General features: G+C 36.4%; 1 protein-coding gene across 3 annotated transcripts in view; it reads left to right on the top strand.

Moving 5' to 3' along the window:
- The window catches only part of SLC4A4 (solute carrier family 4 member 4), a 396,122-nt gene that overhangs the window by 143,703 nt on the left and 230,279 nt on the right, over positions 1–22,140 (top strand). For all 3 annotated transcript variants that reach the window (XM_023190242.2, XM_023190244.3, XM_023190245.1), the window contains exon 4: positions 16,080–16,215. In XM_023190242.2, coding sequence (XP_023046010.1) covers positions 16,080–16,215 — 136 coding nt within the window. The remainder of the gene's footprint in view (positions 1–16,079; positions 16,216–22,140) is intronic.

Genomic DNA, 22,140 nt, shown 5'->3' with positions numbered 1-22,140 from the left:
TGTCTGAGAACAGTGAAACTATAGATGTCAAGTAGGAAGTGTTGGAGGATCTGTTATAATTATTTTTTCTTTGCTGAGAATATAATTAAACTTCACAAAAGTTGAGGATCACTGCCACTAATTTTGGACCCTCAACTCAGAACACATCTAAATAAGACAGAAAAGAAGAAAACCTTATTGTAGAATCTTGTTGACATTTCTGTATTACATTCAGAGTTCCAGCAAAATCTTTAGAGCGTTAATACATCTGTGGGGAATGTCACCTTTTTTCAAATAGGAAAGAACAGGAATTCATGTAACATTTCCTTGAGGCCTCCATTCCTTTCCCGATTTTAAAAGAAATTGTATTTTTAAACCACATTTCTCAGTATTGCTATCCAGGTAATATGGGTAGAATTTTTTTGGCAATGTGGGGATGAAGCAGAAATCCTAAAGATTCTTTAAGGTTCGGTGCCTCTATATTCTTTTGCATTTTGACAGAGAGTCTACAGGAAGGAGAATGACTTCTTTTGTGTGTGGAAGCATCTAATGGCAGCATTAGTGTGGCGCTTGTGACACTAATATTGGAACTATATATTTAGCTACTCTGTATAGAAAATAGTTGCACTCGAGCAAATCTGTGGAGTTTATTTTGGGAATCTTGAAGATTTCCTAATGCTGATGAGAATTGAGTCTGACTTTAGAAACCTCAGGGTATAAATTGTGCTGATAATTGGTCTGAGTTGAACCTGGAGAAAATGCTGATGTGTTCACTCTAAAGCAGAGTGATTCATCATGTAAACCTTATCATGGTAGCTCTGGCAGAAGAGAGAGAAGTGATGTAGGGAGTGAGAAATTAAAAGTAACTGGAAATGTTGGTTATAACATGCACAAGAAACTTTTAGGTCCTTCAGGAAAAGGTTGCTGGGTAGTCATATTCTTTACCATTTCAATTAATCAGTGTTTTCTGTTCTGTTTACAGAAAGTGTCCTTTCTTTCCATGCAACTTGCATGAAATTCTCTTCACCCTCATCCCCATTGTTCTATGCCCATGGGATTATTTTTCAGCTTTTGTGGCTTCTCAGTTAAGTAGCGTTCAGGACCATGGCCAGTCCTGGTTCAGAACTGGCTATTCCAGTCCCTACACAGCAGTAAAGGCAAGTGCTGTAAGATTATGTTTGTGTTGAACATTTTTTTTGAGAAAGATAATTGAGATTCTACAGTTTCAAATATTGTAAGGAAGTGTGTGGCACTAATTTGACATGACTATTCTCAATTTAGCAACTAAAAAGCCTTAATTGGCTTGTTTTCCTTATAAATATGATATTAATGCTAATTTTAGAAAATTTAGAACTTGCACATAAAGAAAACAAGGAAAGTGAGAATCATCAGTAATTCTTCCACTTAAGGATAATAATTGTTAACATTGAGTTTACATTTAGTTAACGTTTAGTTTAGTAACATTTAGTCTCGTGTTTTTTTCTATACATATTATATAAATTAATAAGCCTGTTCTTGCAAGTGCAAGAAACTTATTTATAACTGGAATAAACAAACAAGCAACAAGAAAGAATTTTCTTTGTTTGCTACAGGAAGGATCTGGGTATAGCTGGGTTTTTGGGGAAAGTAATTTGATCTGAACAAAAGACTACAAGAAGCTAAACACAGCAACTAGAAGTAATGATTATTTAAATACTTAAGACACTGGGTACCTTGTAATTTTAACAAGGCAGATGTGCCCTGGTGGTTAAATGTGGGTGAATGTATGTGGTTGTATGAATTCCTCTTTTTTGAGTCCTCACTTAGCTTTTCTTCTGGAAATTCTCTGGCATGTGATATGTGTCAAAAGACATAATTTAGGTCTCAACCAGGACAGAACAATGTTCTGAACTCTGTACTTACCCCCAAAATTGGTGTTATCCATTATGTCCATCTAGACTTCTTTGTCTCCTGGTTTTGTTTTCACTACTGTGTTGTTTTGGCATCCCAAGTATTGCCTCCTTGGGAATGTTGGGAGCTGACATCCTTGGCAGAGTATTGAGAGTTTCATGCTTGACTCTGATGATGGTGTCTGTGATGTGGTACCCCTTCCAGGTGTTGTTTTTGCAGATGGAGGGCATCAACAGAGGGCTGGAGCCAAAAGAATCAATATGTGTGAAACATCTCTTGGGGACCCAGCAAATTCTTGGGACGTTAGTTTATTAGGGGGAATGCAGTCTTACGATATGCAGATGGAGCAATTGGGTGATTACTGTTTCTGTGAACCCATTTTTTCTCAAAGCCTCATGAATACCATGCAAACTTGGATTAAGTAAGGAAAATGATATCATGGAAGGTAAAATTTGGAAAAAGTCAAAATGTTTGTTTCATCATTAGTTTAGTTACTTAGTTTAGGCCACCATTGAGGCTCCTAAAAACCAAATAATTGATTTGAATTTCAGTTTTCTCTCTGATAGTCTTGGAATATTGAAATAATATTAATAATATACTTATAATATAATTGGGATAATTAATAAAAGAAGGAGCAGACCAAAAAGGCTGTGGGCCAATAATTTTTTAAACATGGAATTTCATGGACCAAACTTATTTTACTGCTGTACCATCATTGAGACTACCCCTTTGAGAATGGCTTAGCAGCGTTTTAAAAAGAAAGATACATATTTACATCACTGACAGAAATCCTAGGTTTAACTTTTTAACCCACTGCTTTGGCAGAAGTTAGGAAAGAACTCCACAGAATAAATTATAGAATACAAGGAGTACTACCTTTATGTTCTAAAGAATTCTAAGTATCTTACAGATACGAACTGAATTCATGTAACGTTTTTGTAATGTAAACCCCAGGTAAATTATTTTTCTACATTTTTAAGATAAAAGCTATGGTACAGATATTTCTTAAAAATGTCTGAGTAAACTCTAGTTTTTATCACTACTTGCTGGCTGAAATTGAACTTACTCTGCTCCTAAGGTAGTTGGATAATATTATGAAACTCAGGCGCTTAGTGCTATTGACTCTCTACAGCTGAATAGTAATATCATGGCATATTAAGGATAATTTGTGATAATTAACAGCTTTTTTTTTGAGTGGGAGCTTATTAATACATGGATACCTAAATATGTTTAAAATTATCTATTTTAATGAATACTATTTAGCTGTTTCAGTTTCTTAGCTAATTTGAAAGAGAAAAAGTGTCTAATTTACTTTTCTGTAGCCTGCTAACATGTAAATTGATGGTAATTTTCTGGATTGGTTGGGATAAAGGTATGTTAAGGCATGAACAAAATCTAGGTAACTTGTACACATCTCTCCAAAACTTGGATTCCATTTTAAAAAAGGTTGTTCAATGCAATTAATTTGGTGATACACTTAACACATGGAAATTAGCTCTACTTTAACCTGGTGAAATGGAATAATAGGAGGGTATATTAGGACTCTTAGTTGCAAATGACAGAAAATTTAGCTCAGATTGTTTTAAAACAATTTTGCTTTTAATCTAAATTGTAATTGTCAAGTATGATTGAAACATAACTGACTTCAGGCATGCGTGGTTCTAGGCATTAGGAACCTACATCTGCCTTGCTTCTGAGTTATTACATGTTTAATTTATTCTTAGGTAGACTCTTCCCTTGGGGTTGCAAGATGGCCATCTGTACTTCATAGCTTTTATTGCCATTTTAGCCTCTCAGCATAATGATTTATTTCTTAGTAGTTCTAGCAAAAGGCTGACATTTATTTACTCTGTTTTGCCTGTATCACGTAAACTGCCCACTCAAAAATGAATTGCTATGGCAAGAAGTTGTGATATTCTCATTGCTCAGACCTGAGTCATAGGGTGTGGATTGAACCAAATGGTTATACAAGTATAAAGATGGTTCTCCAGAAGAAAATGGGATGCTGGCATTAGAAAAAGAGCTTAAAGGTGGTTACTAACAGATGGCCACTACAGAGTGTGTGTGTGTGTGTGTGTGTGTGTGTGTGTGTGTGTATGTGTGTGTGTTTTAAACATTTATATGTTTATATAACTTTATTCATTTAGTTATTCTCATTTCTTTTATTTATAAAGGTGAAAATGAAGTTTGAGGATTCTATATATACATTTAAGTGTGTTTTTAGAGTGCTACAGTGGTCTGGTAATTATTATTAATAAGAATGCACTGCCTTATATCTAGTTAGCCTCCCTCCGTGCCTCATGCCCCTTCTTCCCATATTCTTAATATCCTGGAATTGCACCTCCCAAAAAAGCATTAGCATATAAGCTTTGCCTAAGTTTCTACTTTCTGGGGAAAATGAATGGAAAATGGTATCTATCAGACTCACTTAGGGGGCTGTTTCAAATGACAAATATACCACTAGACCGTGACAATCCTTCGATACATTGTATGCTTCAAGTTTATAAGGATGAGAAAAGGTGTAACACCACGACATTAGACTTAGAAATAGTTGACCCAAGTTTCATCCTAACTCTGCTACTTACTGTATGACATTGAGTAATTTGCTGAACCTCTTTGAGCCTCATTCCCCCATCTGGTCAACAAAGGGTCAGCATGATAACATGGGTTCTCAGGGAGGACTGCTTAGGGTGCCTGTGCATCATTAGGCAATTTCCATGCATCTCCAAACCTCAGTTTTCTCATGTGTAAAATGGAGATAGTAATACAATCTACCTAACAGGTTTGTTTTGAGGATTCAATGAGATTGTCATTCATGCAAAGCACATGTCATGCTATGTAGAGCATGACATAGCTATAAAATGATATCTTTTTCTAGGGGAAACAAAACTACTGTGATATATTTAATACATAAATTGTGGAAGTTTTAACAACCATGGTATCTACCTACAAACTTTTGTCTCACAATGAAAAACATAAATGAATACTTAAAATGATAACTATGTAAACCAGTTGAGAATAGCACATTAATAACTTAAAAATAGTTGTTTCTTTTTATACTTTGGTTTGAAAGCTGAGATTGTACCAGATTGTGGACTCTGCTAAGAAGAAAATGTGAAATCCAGAAGTCCTCATTTAACTTGTTTAAGGGAATTTATATGTAGACTTGTCATGCTCAGTAGGAATTCTTCATTGTGATTTCTATTAAAACGATTTTTTTGGTAGCCTGCAGGGTGGCCACAGTGGGATGCTTCCTATACCAAAACCAAAAGGGTGCATTCGCAAAGTGCCTTTTGGTGGATAATGAACCAAATTTCAATTAATTTACTTTCTGACTATTTCATATGCCACTATGATTTTGGTGTCTTCTGAAATCCACTACATTTACTGCCTATATTGTTCATATAGCAATCTGATCGTTTTCCTTTAATTCTTTTAAAAAATGAGATTAACCATTAGAGTGTGGCAGCTAACAAATGGGCTTAGAAACAACACAAATGGGTTTGAAGTCATATCACTTAGTAGTTGTGTTATCTTCAATAGCAAAGACTTGGAGTCAACTCAAATGTCCATCAGTGACAGACTGGATTAAGAAAATGTGGCACATATACACCATGGAATACTATGCAGCAGTAAAAAAGGATGAGTTTGTATCCTTTGTAGGGACATGGATGCAGCTGGAAACCATCATTCTCAGGAAACTATCGCAAGAACTCACTTGCGATAGTTTCTCACTCATAGGTGGAAACGGAACAATGAGATCACTTGGACTCAGGAAGGGGAACATCAGACACTAGGGCCTATTATGGGGAGCGGGGAGAGGGGAGGGATTACATTGGGAGTTATACCTGATGTAAAAGACGAGTTGATGGGTGCTGATGAGTTGATGGGTGCAGCACACCAACATGGCACAAGTATACATATGTAACAAACCTGCACGTTATGCACATGTACCCTAGAACTTAAAGTATAATAAAAAAAAAATTAAAGAAAAAAAAGTAGTTGTGTTATCTTGAGGAAGTCCCTTACACTCTTCAGATGCATTTTCCCTATTTATAAGAGTAATGTAAGAGAATAATAAAAGTGGCTATTTCATAGACTTGTGTAAAATTAATGATATAACAAATGGAAAACATTTAACACATTGCCTGGGATAGCGTAACCATTCAAAAATATTAGTTATTGCTTATTATAGTTTTATCCATAGCATTTCCCCTACTATGTATTATCTTTTCTTCTTTTTATTTTTTATTTTTATGGGTACATAATAGGTATATATATTTATGGGGTACATGAGATATTTTGATACAGGCATACAATGCATAATAATCACATCAGGGCAAATGAGGTGTCCATCACTTCAAGCATTTATTATTTTTGTGTGTTATAACTTCCAATTATACTCTTGGTTATATTAAAATATACAATAAGTTATTATTGATTGTAGTCATCCTGTTGTGCTATCAAATACTAGGCCTTATTTATTCTAACTATATTTTTGTACTCATTACCCATCCCCTACCCCACCTGCTCCTACCAACTACCCTTTTTAGCCTTTGGTAACCATCCTTCTACTCTGAATCTCCGTGAGTTCAATTGTTTTAATGTTTAGTTTCCACGAATAAGTGAGAACGCGCAAAATTTGTCTTTCTGTGCCTGGCTTATTTCACTTAACAAAATGTCCTCCAGTTCCATCCATCTTATTGCAAATGACTGGATCTCATTATTTTTTCATGGCTGAATAGTACTCCATTGTGTGTATATATCACATTTCAAAAATCCATTCATCTGTTGATGCTCACTTAGGTTGTTTCCAAATCTTGACTAATATGAATAATGCTGCAGTAAATATGGGAGTACAGATATCTCTTCAGTATACTGATTTCCTTTCTTTTGAGTATATACCTAGCAGTGGGATTGCTGGATCTTATGGTAGTTTTGTTTTTAGTTTTTTTGAGAAACCTCCACGCTGTTCTCCATAGTGGCTATGCATTCCCACCAACAGTGTACGAGGGTTCCCTTTTCTCCACGTCCTTGCCAGCATTCATTATTGCCTGTCTTTTGGATAAAAGCCATTTTAACCGGGTGATATGATCTCATTGTAGTTTTGATTTGCGTTTCTCTGATGATCAGTGATGGTGAGCACTTTTTCATGTTCTTAGTTGTATGTCTTATTTTAAGAAATATCTATTCAGGTCTTTTGCCCATTTTAAACTGGATTATTAGGTTTTTCCTATTAAGTTGTTTTTTAACTCCCTATATATTCTGGTTAATTCCTTGTCAAATGGATAGTTTACAAATACTTTCTCCCATTCTTTTGGTTGTCTCTTCACTTTGTTGATTGTTTCCTTTGCTGTGCAGAAGCTTTTTACTTGATATGATCCCATTTCTCTATTTTTGCTTTGTTTGTTTGTGCTTGTGGGGTTTTACTCAAGAAACCTTTGCCCAGTCCAGTGTCCTGGAGTTTCCTCAGTGTTTTCTTGTAGTAGTTTTATAGTTTGAGATCTTATATTTAAGCCTTTAATCTATTTTGTTTTGATTTTTGTATATAGTGAGAGATAAGAGTCTAGTTTTATTTTTCTGCATATTAATATCCAGTTTTCCCAGCAGCATTTATTAAAGAAACTGTTTTTCCCCAATGTATGTTCTTGGCACCTCTATTAAAAATGAGCTCACTGTAGATGTATGAGTTTGTTTCTGGGTTCTCTATTTATTCTGTTCCATTGGTCTATGTGTCATTTTTATGGCTGTACTCTGTTGTTTTGGTTACTATAGTTCTATAGTAAAATTTGAAGTCAGATAATGTGATGCCTCCAGTTTTATTCTTTGTGCTAAGGATAACTTTGGCTATTCTGGGTCTTTTGTGGTTCCATATAGATTGTAGGATTATTTTTTTCTGTTTCTGTGAAGAATGTCATTGGTATTTTGATAGGAATTGCACTGAATCTGTAGATTGCTTTAGGTAGTATGGACATTTTAACAATATTGATTCTTCTAATTCATGAACATGGAGTATCTTTCCATTTTGTTATGTCTTCAATTTCATACATCAATGTTTTATGGTTTTCATTGTAGAGATCTTTCACTTTCTTGGCTAAGTCTGTTCTTAAGTATCTTATTTTATTTGTAAAGATTATAAATGGATTACTTTCTTGATTTCTTTTTCAGATTGTTCACTACTGGCATGTAGAAATGCTACTGACTTTTGTATAGTTGATATTGTATCATGCAATTGAACTGAATTTATTAGTTCTAATAGCTTTTTGGTGGAATCTTTAGGTTTTTCCAAATACAAGATTATATTATTTGCAGACAAGGTTAATTTGAGTTCCTCTTTTCCAATTTGAATGCCCTTTATTTCCTTCTCTTGTTTGATTGCTCGTGCTAGGACTTCTAGTACTATGTTGAATAACTGGTGAAAGTGAGCATCCTTGTCTTGTTTTAGATCTTAGAGGAAAGGCTTTCAGTTTTTTGCCATTCAGCATGATACTAGGTGTAAGTCTGTTCTTTTATTAATATTATATTGAGGTATGTTCCTTCTGTAACCAGTTTTTAGAGGGTTTTTATCATGAAAGAATGCTGATTTTTATCAAATGCTTTTTTAGCATCAATTGAAATGATCATATGCTTTTTATCCTTCATTCTGTTGATATGATGTATCATGTTATTTGATTTGCATATATTGAACTATTCTTGCATCCCTGGGATAAATTTCACTTGGTTATGATGAATGATCTTTTAAATGTGTGTTGAATTTGGTTTGCTGGTATTTTGTTGAGAATTTTTGCGTCAGAGTTCATTAAGGGTATGGGCCTGTAGTTTTCCTTTTTTGATTTGCCTTTGGTTCTGGTATCAGGGTAATATTAGCCTCATAGAATGAGTTTGGAAGTCGTCGTTCCTCCTCTATTTTTAGAAATGGTTTGGGTAGGATTGGCATTAGTTCGTCTTTAAATTCAGCTGTGAAACCATTTGTCCCAGACTTTCTTTGCTGGGAGACCGTTTATTATGGCTTTAATCTCATTACTTGTTATTAGTCTATTCAGGTTTTGAGTCTTTTCTTGGTTCAATCTTGATAAGTTGAAAGTGTCTAAGATTTGTCCATTTCTTCTAAGTTTCTCAATTTATTGGCATATAGTTGCTCATAGTAGTCTGTAATGATCCTTTGGATTTCTGTGATATCAGTTGTAATGTCTGCCTATTCATCTCTGATTTCATTTATTTGGGTTTTCTCTCTTTTTCTCTTAGGCTAAAGGTTTGTCATTTTTGTTTATCTTTTCAAACAACCAGCTTTTTGTTTCATTGATCTTTTTTATTGCGTTTTTAAAATTTCATTTGTTCATGCTTTGGTCTTTATTATTTTTCTTCCTCTACTAATTTTGGGTTTGGTTTTATTTTGCTTCTCTATAATAGTTCTTTAAGATGCATTGGAAGGTTTTTTTATTTGAAGTTTTTCTACTTTTTAAATTATCGCTTTGAATAAACTTTCTACCCCAGTCTTTCTCTCCTTCCTCTTTATGCCAATAACCTTTAGATTTGCCCTTTTGAGGCTGTTTTCTAGATCTCATAGGTGTGCTTCATTCTTTTTTCTTTTTTCTCCTCTATGTGTTTTCAAGCAGTCTGTTTGCAAGCTCACTAATTCTTCTGCTTGATTAAGTGTGCTGTTGAGAGACTCTGATGCATCCTTCGGTATGTCAATTGAATTTTTCAGCTCCAGAATTTCCACTTAACTTTAAAATTACTTCAATCTCTTTGTTAAAGTTATCTGATAGGATTCTGAATTCCTTCTCCATGTTATCTTGAATTTCATTGATCTTCCGCAGAACAGCTATTTGGAATTATCTGGCTGAAAGGTCATATGTCTCTGTTATTTGGGATTGGTCATTGGTACCTTAATTTAGTTTGTTTGATGAGGTCATGTTTTCCTGGATAGTCTTGATGCTTGTAGATATTTGTCAATGTCTGAGCATTGAAGAGTTAGGTATTTATTGTAGTCTTTACAGTCTGGGCTTGTTTGTACCCATCTTGGGAAAGCTTTTCCAGCATTCAAAGGGAATTGATGGTTGTGACTTTGGTCACTGCAGCCGTATCTGTGTTAGGCAGCACCATAAGCCCAGTAATGCTGTGACTCTTACAGACTTGTAGGTGTACCACCTTTGTGGTTAAGATCTGAGAGAATTCCCTGGATTACCAGGCAGATACTCTTGTTCTCTTCTCTTACTTTCCGCTAAACAGAAGGAGTCTCTCTTTCCATTTGAGCTACCTGGAGATGGGGGAGGTGTGACACAAGTACCCCTGTGGTCATTACTACTGGGATTACACTGGGTCAGACCCGAAGTCAACACAGCGTTGGGTCTCACCCAAGGCCCACAGTGACCATTGCCTGGCTACCACCAATGTTCAGACAAGGTCCAAGGGCTCTTCAGTCAGCATATGGTGAATCCAGCCAGGCTTATGTCCTTCCCTTCAGGGCAGTGAGCTGAGGGCAGGTACAGAAATGCCATGCAGGAACCAGGACCTGGAGTCAGGAACTTTAGGAATCTATTCGGTGCTCTGTTCTACTGCTGCTGAGCTGGCACCCAAACTGCAAAGCAAAGTCCTTTACACTCTTCCTTCCTCTTTCCTGATGCAGAAGGAGTCTTTGCATTGCCGCCACTGCCTCATGCCTGGCTACTGCCAATGTTCAGTCAAGGCTCAGGCTGGCTATTCAGTCAGCTTATGGTCAATGCTGCCAGGCCTGGGTTTCTACCTTCAGGGGAGTGGGCTCTTCTTTGCCCAGAGCACGTCCAGAAATGCTGCCTGAGAGTGAAGGCCTGGAATTGGGGACCCTAGGAGCATGCTTGGTACTCTGCTTCACTGTGGCTGAGCTGGTGCCCAAGCTGCAAGACAAAAAGTCACCTTCATTCTTCCCTCTCCTTTCATCCAGCAAGCACTTCTCCCCATGGCCACCACAGCTGGGAATTCACTGGGTCACACCTGAAGCCAGCATAGCTCTGGATCTCACTCAAGGTCCATGGCAAGTACTGCCTGGGTACCCTTGATGTTTATTCAAGGCCCAAGGTCTCTTAGTCAGCAGGTGATGAATCTTGCCATGTCTGGGTCCTTACTTTCAAAGCAGGAGGCTCCCTTTAGCCCAGTATGTCTAAAAATGTCATCTGGGAGATAGGGCCTGGAATTGGGGCCTTAAGATTCTGCCTAGTCTCCTAACCTACTGTGGCTAAGCTGGTATCCAAGTGGGAAGACAAAGTCCTCTTTACTTGTCCTTATACCCTCCTCAAAAGTCCCCCTATACCTTCCCTATACCCAGCTGCACTTCCTGGGGTTGGGGGAGAGGTGGTGCAAACACTTCCTTGGCTGCCCAAGCTGGTGTCTCGCTAAGTCATATGCACCCCAAGTCTCTCGGCTCTGAGCCCAGTACAGCACTAGTAGAAACTTCCTGGAGTTGCGAACTAGTTTATGACACACGATTTTGGAATTTTAATCCCCCAAAATTGATGTGCTGGTTGCTCAGGTGCCTATATGTAATAAATAAGACAGCTTGTGAAAGGGGTTAGGCATGGTACCTAGAGAGGAAGACCTGGAGGTAATGTTACATCCTTCTTCCATTCCATTTTGCAGAAGTCACCACTGTTGATGTCTAATGAGTAGTGATTCACGTTTTGTTAAATTGAGAATGCCAGACTACAGAGTAATGCTCTGTGGAGTAGAGCCGAGCAGGAATATGTACTATCTATGCTGTTTTCTAGGCAGGAGACCCATGTATTTTTTTTTTTCTGTTAGAGGTGGGGACAAACCTACATCACATCTTTAGAAATGGACAAAAGGTTGATTATCTAACTAACTCTAGACTTCTCCTTTCTAAAAGCTAATTCTATGGAGTACGTATGGACACAAAGAAGGGAACAGACACAGGGGCCTATGTGAAGGTGGAGGGAGGAAGATGAGGATCAAAAAACTGCCTACTGGATACTATTCTTATTACCTAGGTGGCAGATAATCTGTACACCAAACCCCTGTAACACAAAATTTACCTATCTAGCAAACCTGTACATGTATGCCTGTATCTAAAATAAAAGTTAAAAAAATTAAAGGTAGTTCTGATTTAGGGATCTTTGATGTTGAATGTTGATGAAAAGTGATTTTATTTGTGATTGCTAGTTTCAGAACCACTACGATGAAAAAAGTGACTAAACTTTTGGTGATGTGAACACACTACTCCTTAAAAGTATTGTCCAGACTCCAAATTCTGCCCATCATTTCTTCATTTTCATGCCCTCTTGATCCCCTAAAATAATTAAACTTCCCATTTCATGATTGGAAAGGCATTGCACATATTTTTACATTAAAGTCCTGGAACTTTAGATTATTTTCTACCAGGGATATTAAGAAATTTCAGGCCAGATGCAGCAGCTCACGCCTGTAATCCCAGCACTTTGGGAGGCCGAGGAGGGATGATCACAAGGTCAGGAGATCGAGACCATCCTGGCTAACATGGTGAAACCCCGTCTCTACTAAAATACAAAAAATTAGCTGGGCATTGTGGCGGGTGCCTGTAGTCCCAGCTACTCAGGAGGCAAAGGCAGGAGAATGGCGTGAACCCGGGAGGTGGTGCATGCAGTGAGCTGAGATAGCGCCACTGCACTCCAGCCTGGGCGACAGTGCGAGACTCCGTCTCAAAAAAAAAAAAAAAAAAAAAAAGAAATTTCAAAGCCATCTTTTCTAATCACAAAGTAAAACATATTCGTTGTACCCTATATCAGTATGTACTTGTACTCAGTATGTATTTGTACCTTATTTTAATGTTCTGCATGCACTTATATTTAGGAGATATTTTTTCTGGTATTGGTTTATGTGCTAATTTACTTATTTATTTAAAGAATAAATTACTTAGTTAATGTTTATTTTCCGTACATACATGTAAACTCTGTAAGATCAGAGCTCTTTTTGTCAGAGGCTGAAGATAAAGTCTGTTAAGCCAATTAAGAGCATAGACAGTGCTCAGTAAATATTTGCTGAATGGGATACATGAGTGAATTGTAAACACTTTAGAATTTATAGAAAAGTGAACATAAGAAAACAGAAGCCCTAGAAATAAACCATATAACACTGAAAATGTACCTGTGTATTTAAATATGCCTGTATATACAGAAGTCCTTGTTTTGTACCGTAGTGCATGACTGTAAAAAAAATGACTTTGAAAACTGAAATTATGTAAAGCAATCCTAATAATCAATGAAAACAGTTACTATTGCTCTTTGACCTTTAAACATTTTTAAATCACTAAAATCTCTCTTATTGTTAGCTATAAAGGTATAGGGAAATGAAAAAAGGTAAAACTAATATTTGTTCAGTACACAGCAATTTAAAACATTAGAAACATTGATATTAAAGTCATTTCATTGTGCAGTCTTATCAGGAGTATTTGAATAGTGCTTGCCTTCTTCCTGTTGTACAACTTATGATATGGAACATGTATTTTTTTTCAATGCCTAGACAAACTGCCATGCTCTCTAAATGTAGATCAGCTTACATTTTATCCTGTGTGCTTTCCATGTCAAGAAATGTCTCCTAAAATTCCTTGAATGTGAAGTTTTTAGCCAGTATCACTTTCTCTAGGACATCATCATCCTTTTCATCACAATCACTTTCCTTGTTTATGTTGATTAGTTCACCTTCACTAAGTTCCTCTGACTGCATATACAGAGTCTCTCAATGGTGAATGGTGGCATCATGTACATTCCATGGTTAGCTATGTCTTCTCCATTTACGTTTGATACAAATTTTACTTCCAAAGTATTAATTTTTTTTTCTGTACATTGCCTTCATTCTTATTGGCCAGTTCCCTTTTGATTATCCGTATTACATGCATTTATTTTTGGGAGACAAGAAGACAACACATCTACACACTTTGCTGTCTATGTGTGAACTGAATAACAAACATGCAGTTATCAATCACTGACATATTTTAAACAAGCACCCCATGCTTGGTCAGTGATCATTATGCACATATGTTAGTTATGAAGTGATTTATGGACTGAAGAGCTAGCAGCAAAGTTATGAAATTACTATTAATATACCATGTTAACGGAAATTTGAACTGTATTGTTAGGGACTATGTTATTTAACCTAAATTGTGGTAACTGAAATGCACACATATCAGACTGAGCACAATGAGGACTGCCTCAATTCCTAGCTCTATTTTATAGAAATACATATTTATTGTTTCTTTACTAAAATGGGATTATTTAATGTCTATTATTTTTATTTTTAATTTAAGTTTATATAATATACATGTCAAAAAAGGCCAGCTATTTTGACTACATGTTTTATGATTGCATGGTATTTTATTGTATAGTTGTACCATACTTTATTTAACCAATCTTCCTTTTTGGACATTTAGGATTTTTCTGTTTTCTCAGTTATAAACAATGCTAGAATGATTACTTCTGTCACTAAACCTTTGAGATAACTCTAATTTTTTTAGAATGAATGTATTTCTAGTGGAAGAATTGTTGGCTCACAGGATATATGCACTATTTAAAAATTTTCATGTCCTTTCAGAAATTTTCATGTCCTTCAAGCATCTCCCTTTAGAGAGATGTTTCCATTTAGGCTCCTACCAGTAACATAAATCAAGAAGTGCTGGGTGCATGACTCCGAAACCCTTGCCCACGTTGGGATTATCATTTTTTTCATTTTTGACATTTAATTAAATTTATTTATTTATTGATAGGCAGGGTCTTGCTCTGACACCCAGGCTGGAGTGCAGTGGCATGATCTCGACTCACTGCGACCTCTGTCTCGCAGGTTCAAGTGATTTTCATGGCTCAACCTCTTGAGTAGCTGGGATTACAGGCACACGCCACCACACCCAGCTAATTTTTTGTATTTTTTTTAGTAGAAATGGGGCTTCACCATGTTGGCCAGGCTGGTCTCAAACTCCTGACCTCAGGTGATTCACCCACCTCGGCCTCCCAAAGTTCTGGGATTACAGGCGTCTGCGCCCCGCCATTTTTTGACATTTTAATAGGTAAAACACATTTTATTTTAATGATTAGTTTTGATTTTTAATTAGGTTGAATATTTTTCATGGGTTTATTTGTACTAAATAAATTTTGATCTATGGAATTTTATTCTGTCCTGTTTTATAATAGTTTTCAGATGGTAGGGATTTTCTGGTTTTATTGGGTTGTTTGTGTACATATATTTCTACAGATTTATATATGCACGCACGCGTGTGTGTCTGTCTATCCATAATAAATATATTTGTGTGTGCTTGAACTGCATTCACATGTATATAACATTGTTGGTTTTATCCAGGGATTTTGAGGAGTATTTGTGGGACTTAAATTTGTAACATGACCATCAATTTCCAACTGCTTTTCTTTCTGTCTCTCTCTTTCTTTTCTTCTTCTTCATCGTTGTCTTCTTTTTTTTTTTTTTGGAAAGGGAGTAACCCATGACCTGGGGGAAATTCTAGTTAATTTTTCATTACGTGATTTTCAGGAGATAGGGTCAAAAGGAGCTAGTAGGGCATTCAATTATGTGCTTGAGTGTGTTGGAAAATGTCTTTTTTTTTTCTCCCCTTCAAATGTACAATATTTTACTTGGGCTTGTTTTTCAAGTGCATTGAAGTGTGACTAAACATTTTTGGGTACTACCATTCTGTAAAGAAGAGGGCCCATCTTGTTAAATATTCCTTCATCAACTTTGCAGTTAGCCAGTCATTGGTAGGGAGAAGCCTGCGAGGACATGAGCTTTAGGACATTTAGCTTTAGGACAGAGGGAGGGTGGGTGGGATTGGGGTGCTTTGTTGCCCCTCCCACAGCTGTATGAAAAAGTGATTGGTTCAAGCTGGCTTTTGTCTAATAATTTTGGATGAGTCATAAGTGGAGAAGGCGGGGAAGTGAGTGGTTAGACCTCAGCTCATCTGAGGGCTAAAGGTTCTCTGTGACACATCACACGGAATTGGAGTGCTATCCTTCTGGAGAGTGGTGGAGAACCAAGATACAGTTTAGAACCAAAAGAATAGAGAAGGGCTTTGATTTCTTTTTGGCCTTAGATTGGGGATTTGGGAGGCTCAGCAAGAAAGATGTCCACTGAAAATGTGGAAGGGAAGCCCAGTAACCTTGGAGAGAGAGGAAGAGCCCGGAGCTCCACTTTCCTCAGGGTTGTCCAGCCAATGTTTAACCACAGTATTTTCACTTCTGCAGTCTCTCCTGCTGCAGAACGCATCCGATTCATCTTGGGAGAGGAGGATGACAGCCCAGCTCCCCCTCAGCTCTTCACGGAACTGGATGAGCTGCTGGCCGTGGATGGGCAGGAGATGGAGTGGAAGGAAACAGCCAGGTGAGGCATGGCTGACTGTATGCAGTACTGACCCAGGGAAACAAGGGCAGGGCAAGATGCTTGATCCTGGAGTGCCGTTCTTTAGCCTTAGCTCTTTGAATGGCCAATGGTCATGATGTTGGCTGGGATAAGGAATAAATAATTCTATTTCTTCTTTTCTTTTTTGTTGACATGAATGCAGGGCACCTCTTATTTCACTACTGGGGCATTGTTTCATTGATCCATGTTGCTATAATTTTGGCTTTTATAAGGAATTAGAAATACAGGTCAACGTATATACTGTTTACTAGTAAAATATTTTAGAGAGATAATAAACTCAGGTACTCAAAAATGACAGCCAAGAGATACGTTTCCAAGTGTCCACGTGCCAAGATCGCTTGTGAGATTTTGTATGACTTATTACTTATTCCCTGTTAAGAGAGAGGTTTTGGCTAGGTACAGTGGCTTGTGCCTGTAATCACAGAATTTTAGGGGGCTGAGGCAGGTGGACTGCCTGAGCCTTGGGGCTCAAGACCAGCCTGGGCAACATAATGGAACCCCATCTTTACAAAAAAAAAAAAAAAAAAAAAAAATCAGCCGGGCGTGGTGGTGCATGCCTGTGGTCCCAGCTACTCAGGAGGCTGAGGTAGGAGGCTCACTTGAGCCTGTGAGGTCGAGGCTGCAGTGATCTCTGATCACGTTACTGCACTTCAGTCTGGGTGACAGATTGAAACTGTACCTCAAAAAAATAAAATGAAATAAAAAAGAGATTATTAAAACAATGAGGAAAGTTGCTCTTATGGTAGTCCCCCCCAAGGTTATCCACAATTTAGCTTTTCATGGTTTCAGTTACTCACTGTACAGTACAGTAAGAAATTTTGAGAGAGTCGCCATACTTGTATAACTATTATAGTATATTGTTATATTAATTCTCTTTTATTATTAATTATTGTTGTTAGTCCCTTACTGTGCCTAATTTATAAATTAAACTTTATTTGGTTTTATATATAAGAAAAAAACATAGTATACATAGGGTTTAGTACTATCCATGCCTTCAGGCATTCACTGGGGGTCTTGGAATGTATCCCCTGTGAATAAGGGGATTACTATATTTCAAGTATAAACCTGCCATCTTTTAACCATCCAGCTGAAAGTAGAAGGTTCATCTGAGTTTGGAGTTTAGAGGCCCGAGTTTACTTTGACTCTGTTGCATCTTAGTGACAAGACACTTGGTTTCTTAGAGCTTTGATCTTATTATCAATAAAGAGTGGATAATAATGCTTATTACATATGATATATGTATGGTATATAAAACATAGATTATGTGTAAATATAGTATATAATGTATTTATAATGTCATGTATTTATATACATACATGTATATATGTATATGTATGAAAATGCTTTGTAAATTGTTAAGCATTACACAAATACCTAGGGTTTCATTAATTTCATAACAGAGCTTTTCTTTTACATACAGATTCAGAGATATTCTCCAGGCGAATCTTCTTCTGTGACATAAGGCAATTATGTAATACAAAGACTTTGATTATAATGCAGTTGTTGGTCTCTCATTGTCATCATTATGTGCTGATTCCAATGTATTTCACTTTCACAAACAAGATGATGTTAAGATAAACCTTTTATAGTCTATAATTTAATTCAAATCAATTCAACTCAACCAGTGTTATTTGAATGAATAGTTTATGTCAGGCACTGTTTTAGGTACCATGAATATAGCAGTGAGCAAATGAGGATCTTACATAGATCTCTGTATCTTATTAAAAAGTTTGAATTAAGTTTAATATAATATCTTACAATATGAAAATAAAGAAAACCAAATCATTATCCCAGCTTTGAGTTTAAGAAAAACAAAGCAAAGATAGATGAAAGTCTTCTTCTGTGGTTACAGATGGAAAAAGGATTTATGGCCGCTATTTTTTTCTAGATAGAGTTAGAAAGAAATTCTAGAGTCAGAAAGAAAATATTTCTTAAAATCACTTTAATCAATTAGAGCAGATGAGCCGTAAAGGAGCAATGAGCCGATAGCCTTTCCCTTTATGGATGAAGAATTTTTATTTCCTGAGGCATATTTTAAAATTTCTTACATCATACCACTTGTAATCAAGTCTTTATGAAGTTCGTTGGATTTTTTGTAGTTTAGTTACTTAGGCTTATGCTTTATAGCTTATGGATTTATTTTTATTTCCACAATTTTAAGTAATATTGAATGCTTTTAGCCCTTTGGGATTTTTAATACTGAAGAAGCTTCATAAATCAATTTATTTGATAATGGGGGAGAAGTTTTTATTCCTCACCAAGAGTTTCTAGGTAGCTTAGCCTTGCAGAAAGATCTACTTTAAAAACGTTTAGAACTGATGGAGAATTTCTTATCTTTCATAACTTAAATGATGCTCAGAAAAAAAGTAATTCTGTTTTACTCCTGGCCCCAATAGTAGTATTAAGGAAAGAGACCTAATTTTTAAATATTTTCAATTTACTGGGTAATTCTCTTTCTAATAGATATCTACAGTGGGAGTGATTGTTTAACTTTTCTGTTTAATAGTTACTTAATATTTTCTTCTTCTAATTAAAGAAGCTTTCATAACACATTTCCACTCCTCATCTCTAATATTTTCTCTTGAAGCTCTTCATTCTTTGCTCTTTCGGGGCTTCTTCCCAGGATATAGCAACTGTTTCTTGTTCCCCTCTCTCAGAACCAATAACGTGTGTAGAAAAAATCCTCTGTAAAGTACAATTTTACTTCCTAAAACATCCTCCAAAAGAAGGCTTCCAAAGCGAAAACTTTTTACTAGTGAATCTGTTTCATTCTTTCTTTTCCTTCTTTCTGATAGAAAAATACAGTGTGAGAATTGTCTGGGTGCAGCCTGAAGTGTTGGGAGATTTTGGTCTAGTCTTGGCTTTGCTGCTCTTTAGCTGTTTAACTTTGAGCAAGTCATGTAGTCTTTCTGAGCCTGAATTTCTTTTTTATCAGATGAAGGTTGTATTGGGTTGCATCCTCCCTAACATTATACATATTTAATAGCTCTAAAATTTCATTCCTGTGTGTATACCGCTATACTCAGCTGTGACTCTAAGGGCTACTTTGATTTTCTTGTTTTCATCTTGAAGTTCTTTGTGAGTTGTTATCATAGAGTATAATTCAGGTATAGCTTTCTGTTTTTCATTTCAGTCAAATGCAGGTCATACCTTATTTTACATAATCCCTGGCCCCAGAAAGGTAGAGAAATTATAGTTCACTGTATACGTAATTCAACATTGAATGATAGAAGCATAGAATTTTCACTTAAGATTTTTAAAGATTAAGATGGTTTTGAATACTTTACCATCCTTAAAGACGTTACTTCTTTGGGAGCACATGTGCCATTTTGCTGATGTAGTCCATCCCTAAGACACCCTCCTGCTGGAGAGGAAGAGTGTTGGCAGTGTACCGTGTGTCAAGTCCATGCTGTATAACTTCTCTTTATAGGACTTGCCACAATTGCTGTTGATTAATTCATTATGTATGTGATATTATTGTTTTCATATGGCCTCCCTCATTACATTAATTTATCTGCAGACAGAGACTACCATGTCTGTCTGTTCACTATCATATTTCTAATTCATGGCAGTGTCTGATTCATAATAGGCTCTTAGTGAACATTTGTTTAATGTGTGATTGGTTGAGAACTGATTGCCTTTGATAAAGCTGTTCTGAATGTAATACTTTCTTAGAAATATTAATTGACCAAATTAGGGTTCTGTATAATTCTTCTCTTTCTGACTGATAAACAACTATGGAATGAATGACCCAAGGTACCCAGGATGCCATTGATAAAGCTTAGAAGAGGACCTATGTTTAAAGTTTCAAACTATTTTATTAATATATTGATAATATATGCATTTATAAAAGCACAGATATAATTCCTTATTTAATTGGAATCAAATAATCGGAAGGCTAATAGGAGTCTCAAAACTGACATGTCATCTCAATAGACAATTCCATTCTTTTAGTTCTTGAGCCAGAAACTTTGGAGTCTTCTTTGATTTCTGTCTTTCTCTACACCCATTATCTGACCAATTGGCAAATCTATTTTACCCTTAGAGATATTCACATATTCAGAGATCTCACTACATCTCACATTCAGTACTGCTACAACTCTAGTTCATCCCATCATTTCTCACTGAGATTGCTGCAGATGCCTCCTAATTAGTTGATCTCTTTGCACCTGCTCCTACTTCCTTTATGAACTATCTGCCATGATCTCTTTGACCTTGTCGTCCTTTTCATTTCCTCTGCTTCACTCTGCTTGAGCCTCACTGGCCAGTCATGCTAATCTGTCAGGAACTTTGTACTTGTTGTTCCCTCTGTCTGAAATGTTGTCTCTTCCCTGAACCCTCACAGTTATTTGCATGGCTCATTTCCTCATCTCCTTCAGGTCTTCATTCAAATATTACCTGCTTAGTGGTTGTCCTATCTATAATTGAAACCTTCCCCCAATACTTCCTATCCCTCATCTTTCATTATTTTTGTCCTTAGCGCCTGTCATCATTTAGCATATTGTATATCTTGTTGTTGTCTCTTCCCAATAGAATTAAAGCTCTGTGAGGGCAGAATTTTTCAGTTGTTTTGCCACTACATTCCTAGTGCCCGAAACTACCTGGCACCCAGGTTGTTCTTAATAAAGACTGGTTAATAGAATCAGTGAATAGAGAAATAGAACCTTTATTCTTAGTTTGCTACTCCACCTAAATTCTTTGGAGAGGCTTGGAGTGAATGTGCTTCTGGAAATATTCAGCTTTTCAGTAACCTTTACTACCTGGGACATACCCTGCTTTCAGAATATTTTTGCAATAATTTTTGACTTCCATTTGTGAGGTCTAGCTTCCAGATATGATAGTTTTTTTCTCCCATTAAAAGCACTCAAAGCTACCAGACTAATAAAAGTTTAATGCTTAGAAGGAATTCATTTAATATATGAAGATGTGACATGAATCTTTTTCTGGCCAACTTATAAATTGATAATATTTTGATTTTCTGTGAAAGCCACAATTGATAGCCTATTTTATTCCATAGAGAGCTAACTCTCTGGACTTCTACAGCTCCATGTAGGTTCTATTATAAATCTACACCCCACAGAACTCAATATCCTTCTTTCTCTTTTGAGACTGTATACTTTTCAGTTGGCTAATGATTTCTTACATATTATTGAGATGGCTAATGATTTCCTACACATTATTGAGATGAGGAAATCTGTAGGAAGAGTAGATCTGAAGTTCAGTGTAGGGTATTCTTGTAGGAATATCCGATATTGAGCATCAGCATTATTATGGCTGTAGTACTACTTCAGGAATTTCAGGTTGGCCCTGTGCCTGAAAAAATGAGAATTGTTTCAATTACAGGGGGAGATGTCCCCTTTTAAGTCATGGAAAGCACAGTAGTTATACTATGAACAAGTTTAAGTATTTATTTATATGAAGTTTAAAGTAACACTCAACTCCATCACCATCCCTTTTACATCTTTCACCTGTTCTTGCCTTTCCTAAAAGTTAGAACTTTGAATTTTCAGTGGTTCTTCCAAAATGGAGCACAAGTTGAATACAGTAAAAAGGGTAGACATACCAGGCCTGAAAAATTGTTTGGAATTGGTGAAGAAGCCTGTGCCTCCATTAAGAATGTCTAGATGACTAGGTGTCAGCTAATGGGTTCAAAAAAGAAAACTGGTAAAAGAATAATTCATGATCCAAGTTTGATGATGGCCCAAAATCAGGAGAAAGGGAGCTTTTTTCCCCCTTGCCCAAATTCTTTATTCATTTGAGTAGGGATATCTTTGCAAAAATGATTATCAGCTGTCAGTTTATCTTCAGTGAATTTTCAGATGGACAGTGCTGGACTTAACCACTGTTATAAGAATGTTTGTTAAAGATAACTCCCCCAGCGTAATT

The sequence above is a fragment of the Piliocolobus tephrosceles genome, chromosome 3 (genome assembly GCF_002776525.5).
Source record: "Piliocolobus tephrosceles isolate RC106 chromosome 3, ASM277652v3, whole genome shotgun sequence".
Taxonomy (NCBI): domain Eukaryota; kingdom Metazoa; phylum Chordata; class Mammalia; order Primates; family Cercopithecidae; genus Piliocolobus; species Piliocolobus tephrosceles.
This window is presented reverse-complemented; position numbering and strand designations above follow the sequence as displayed.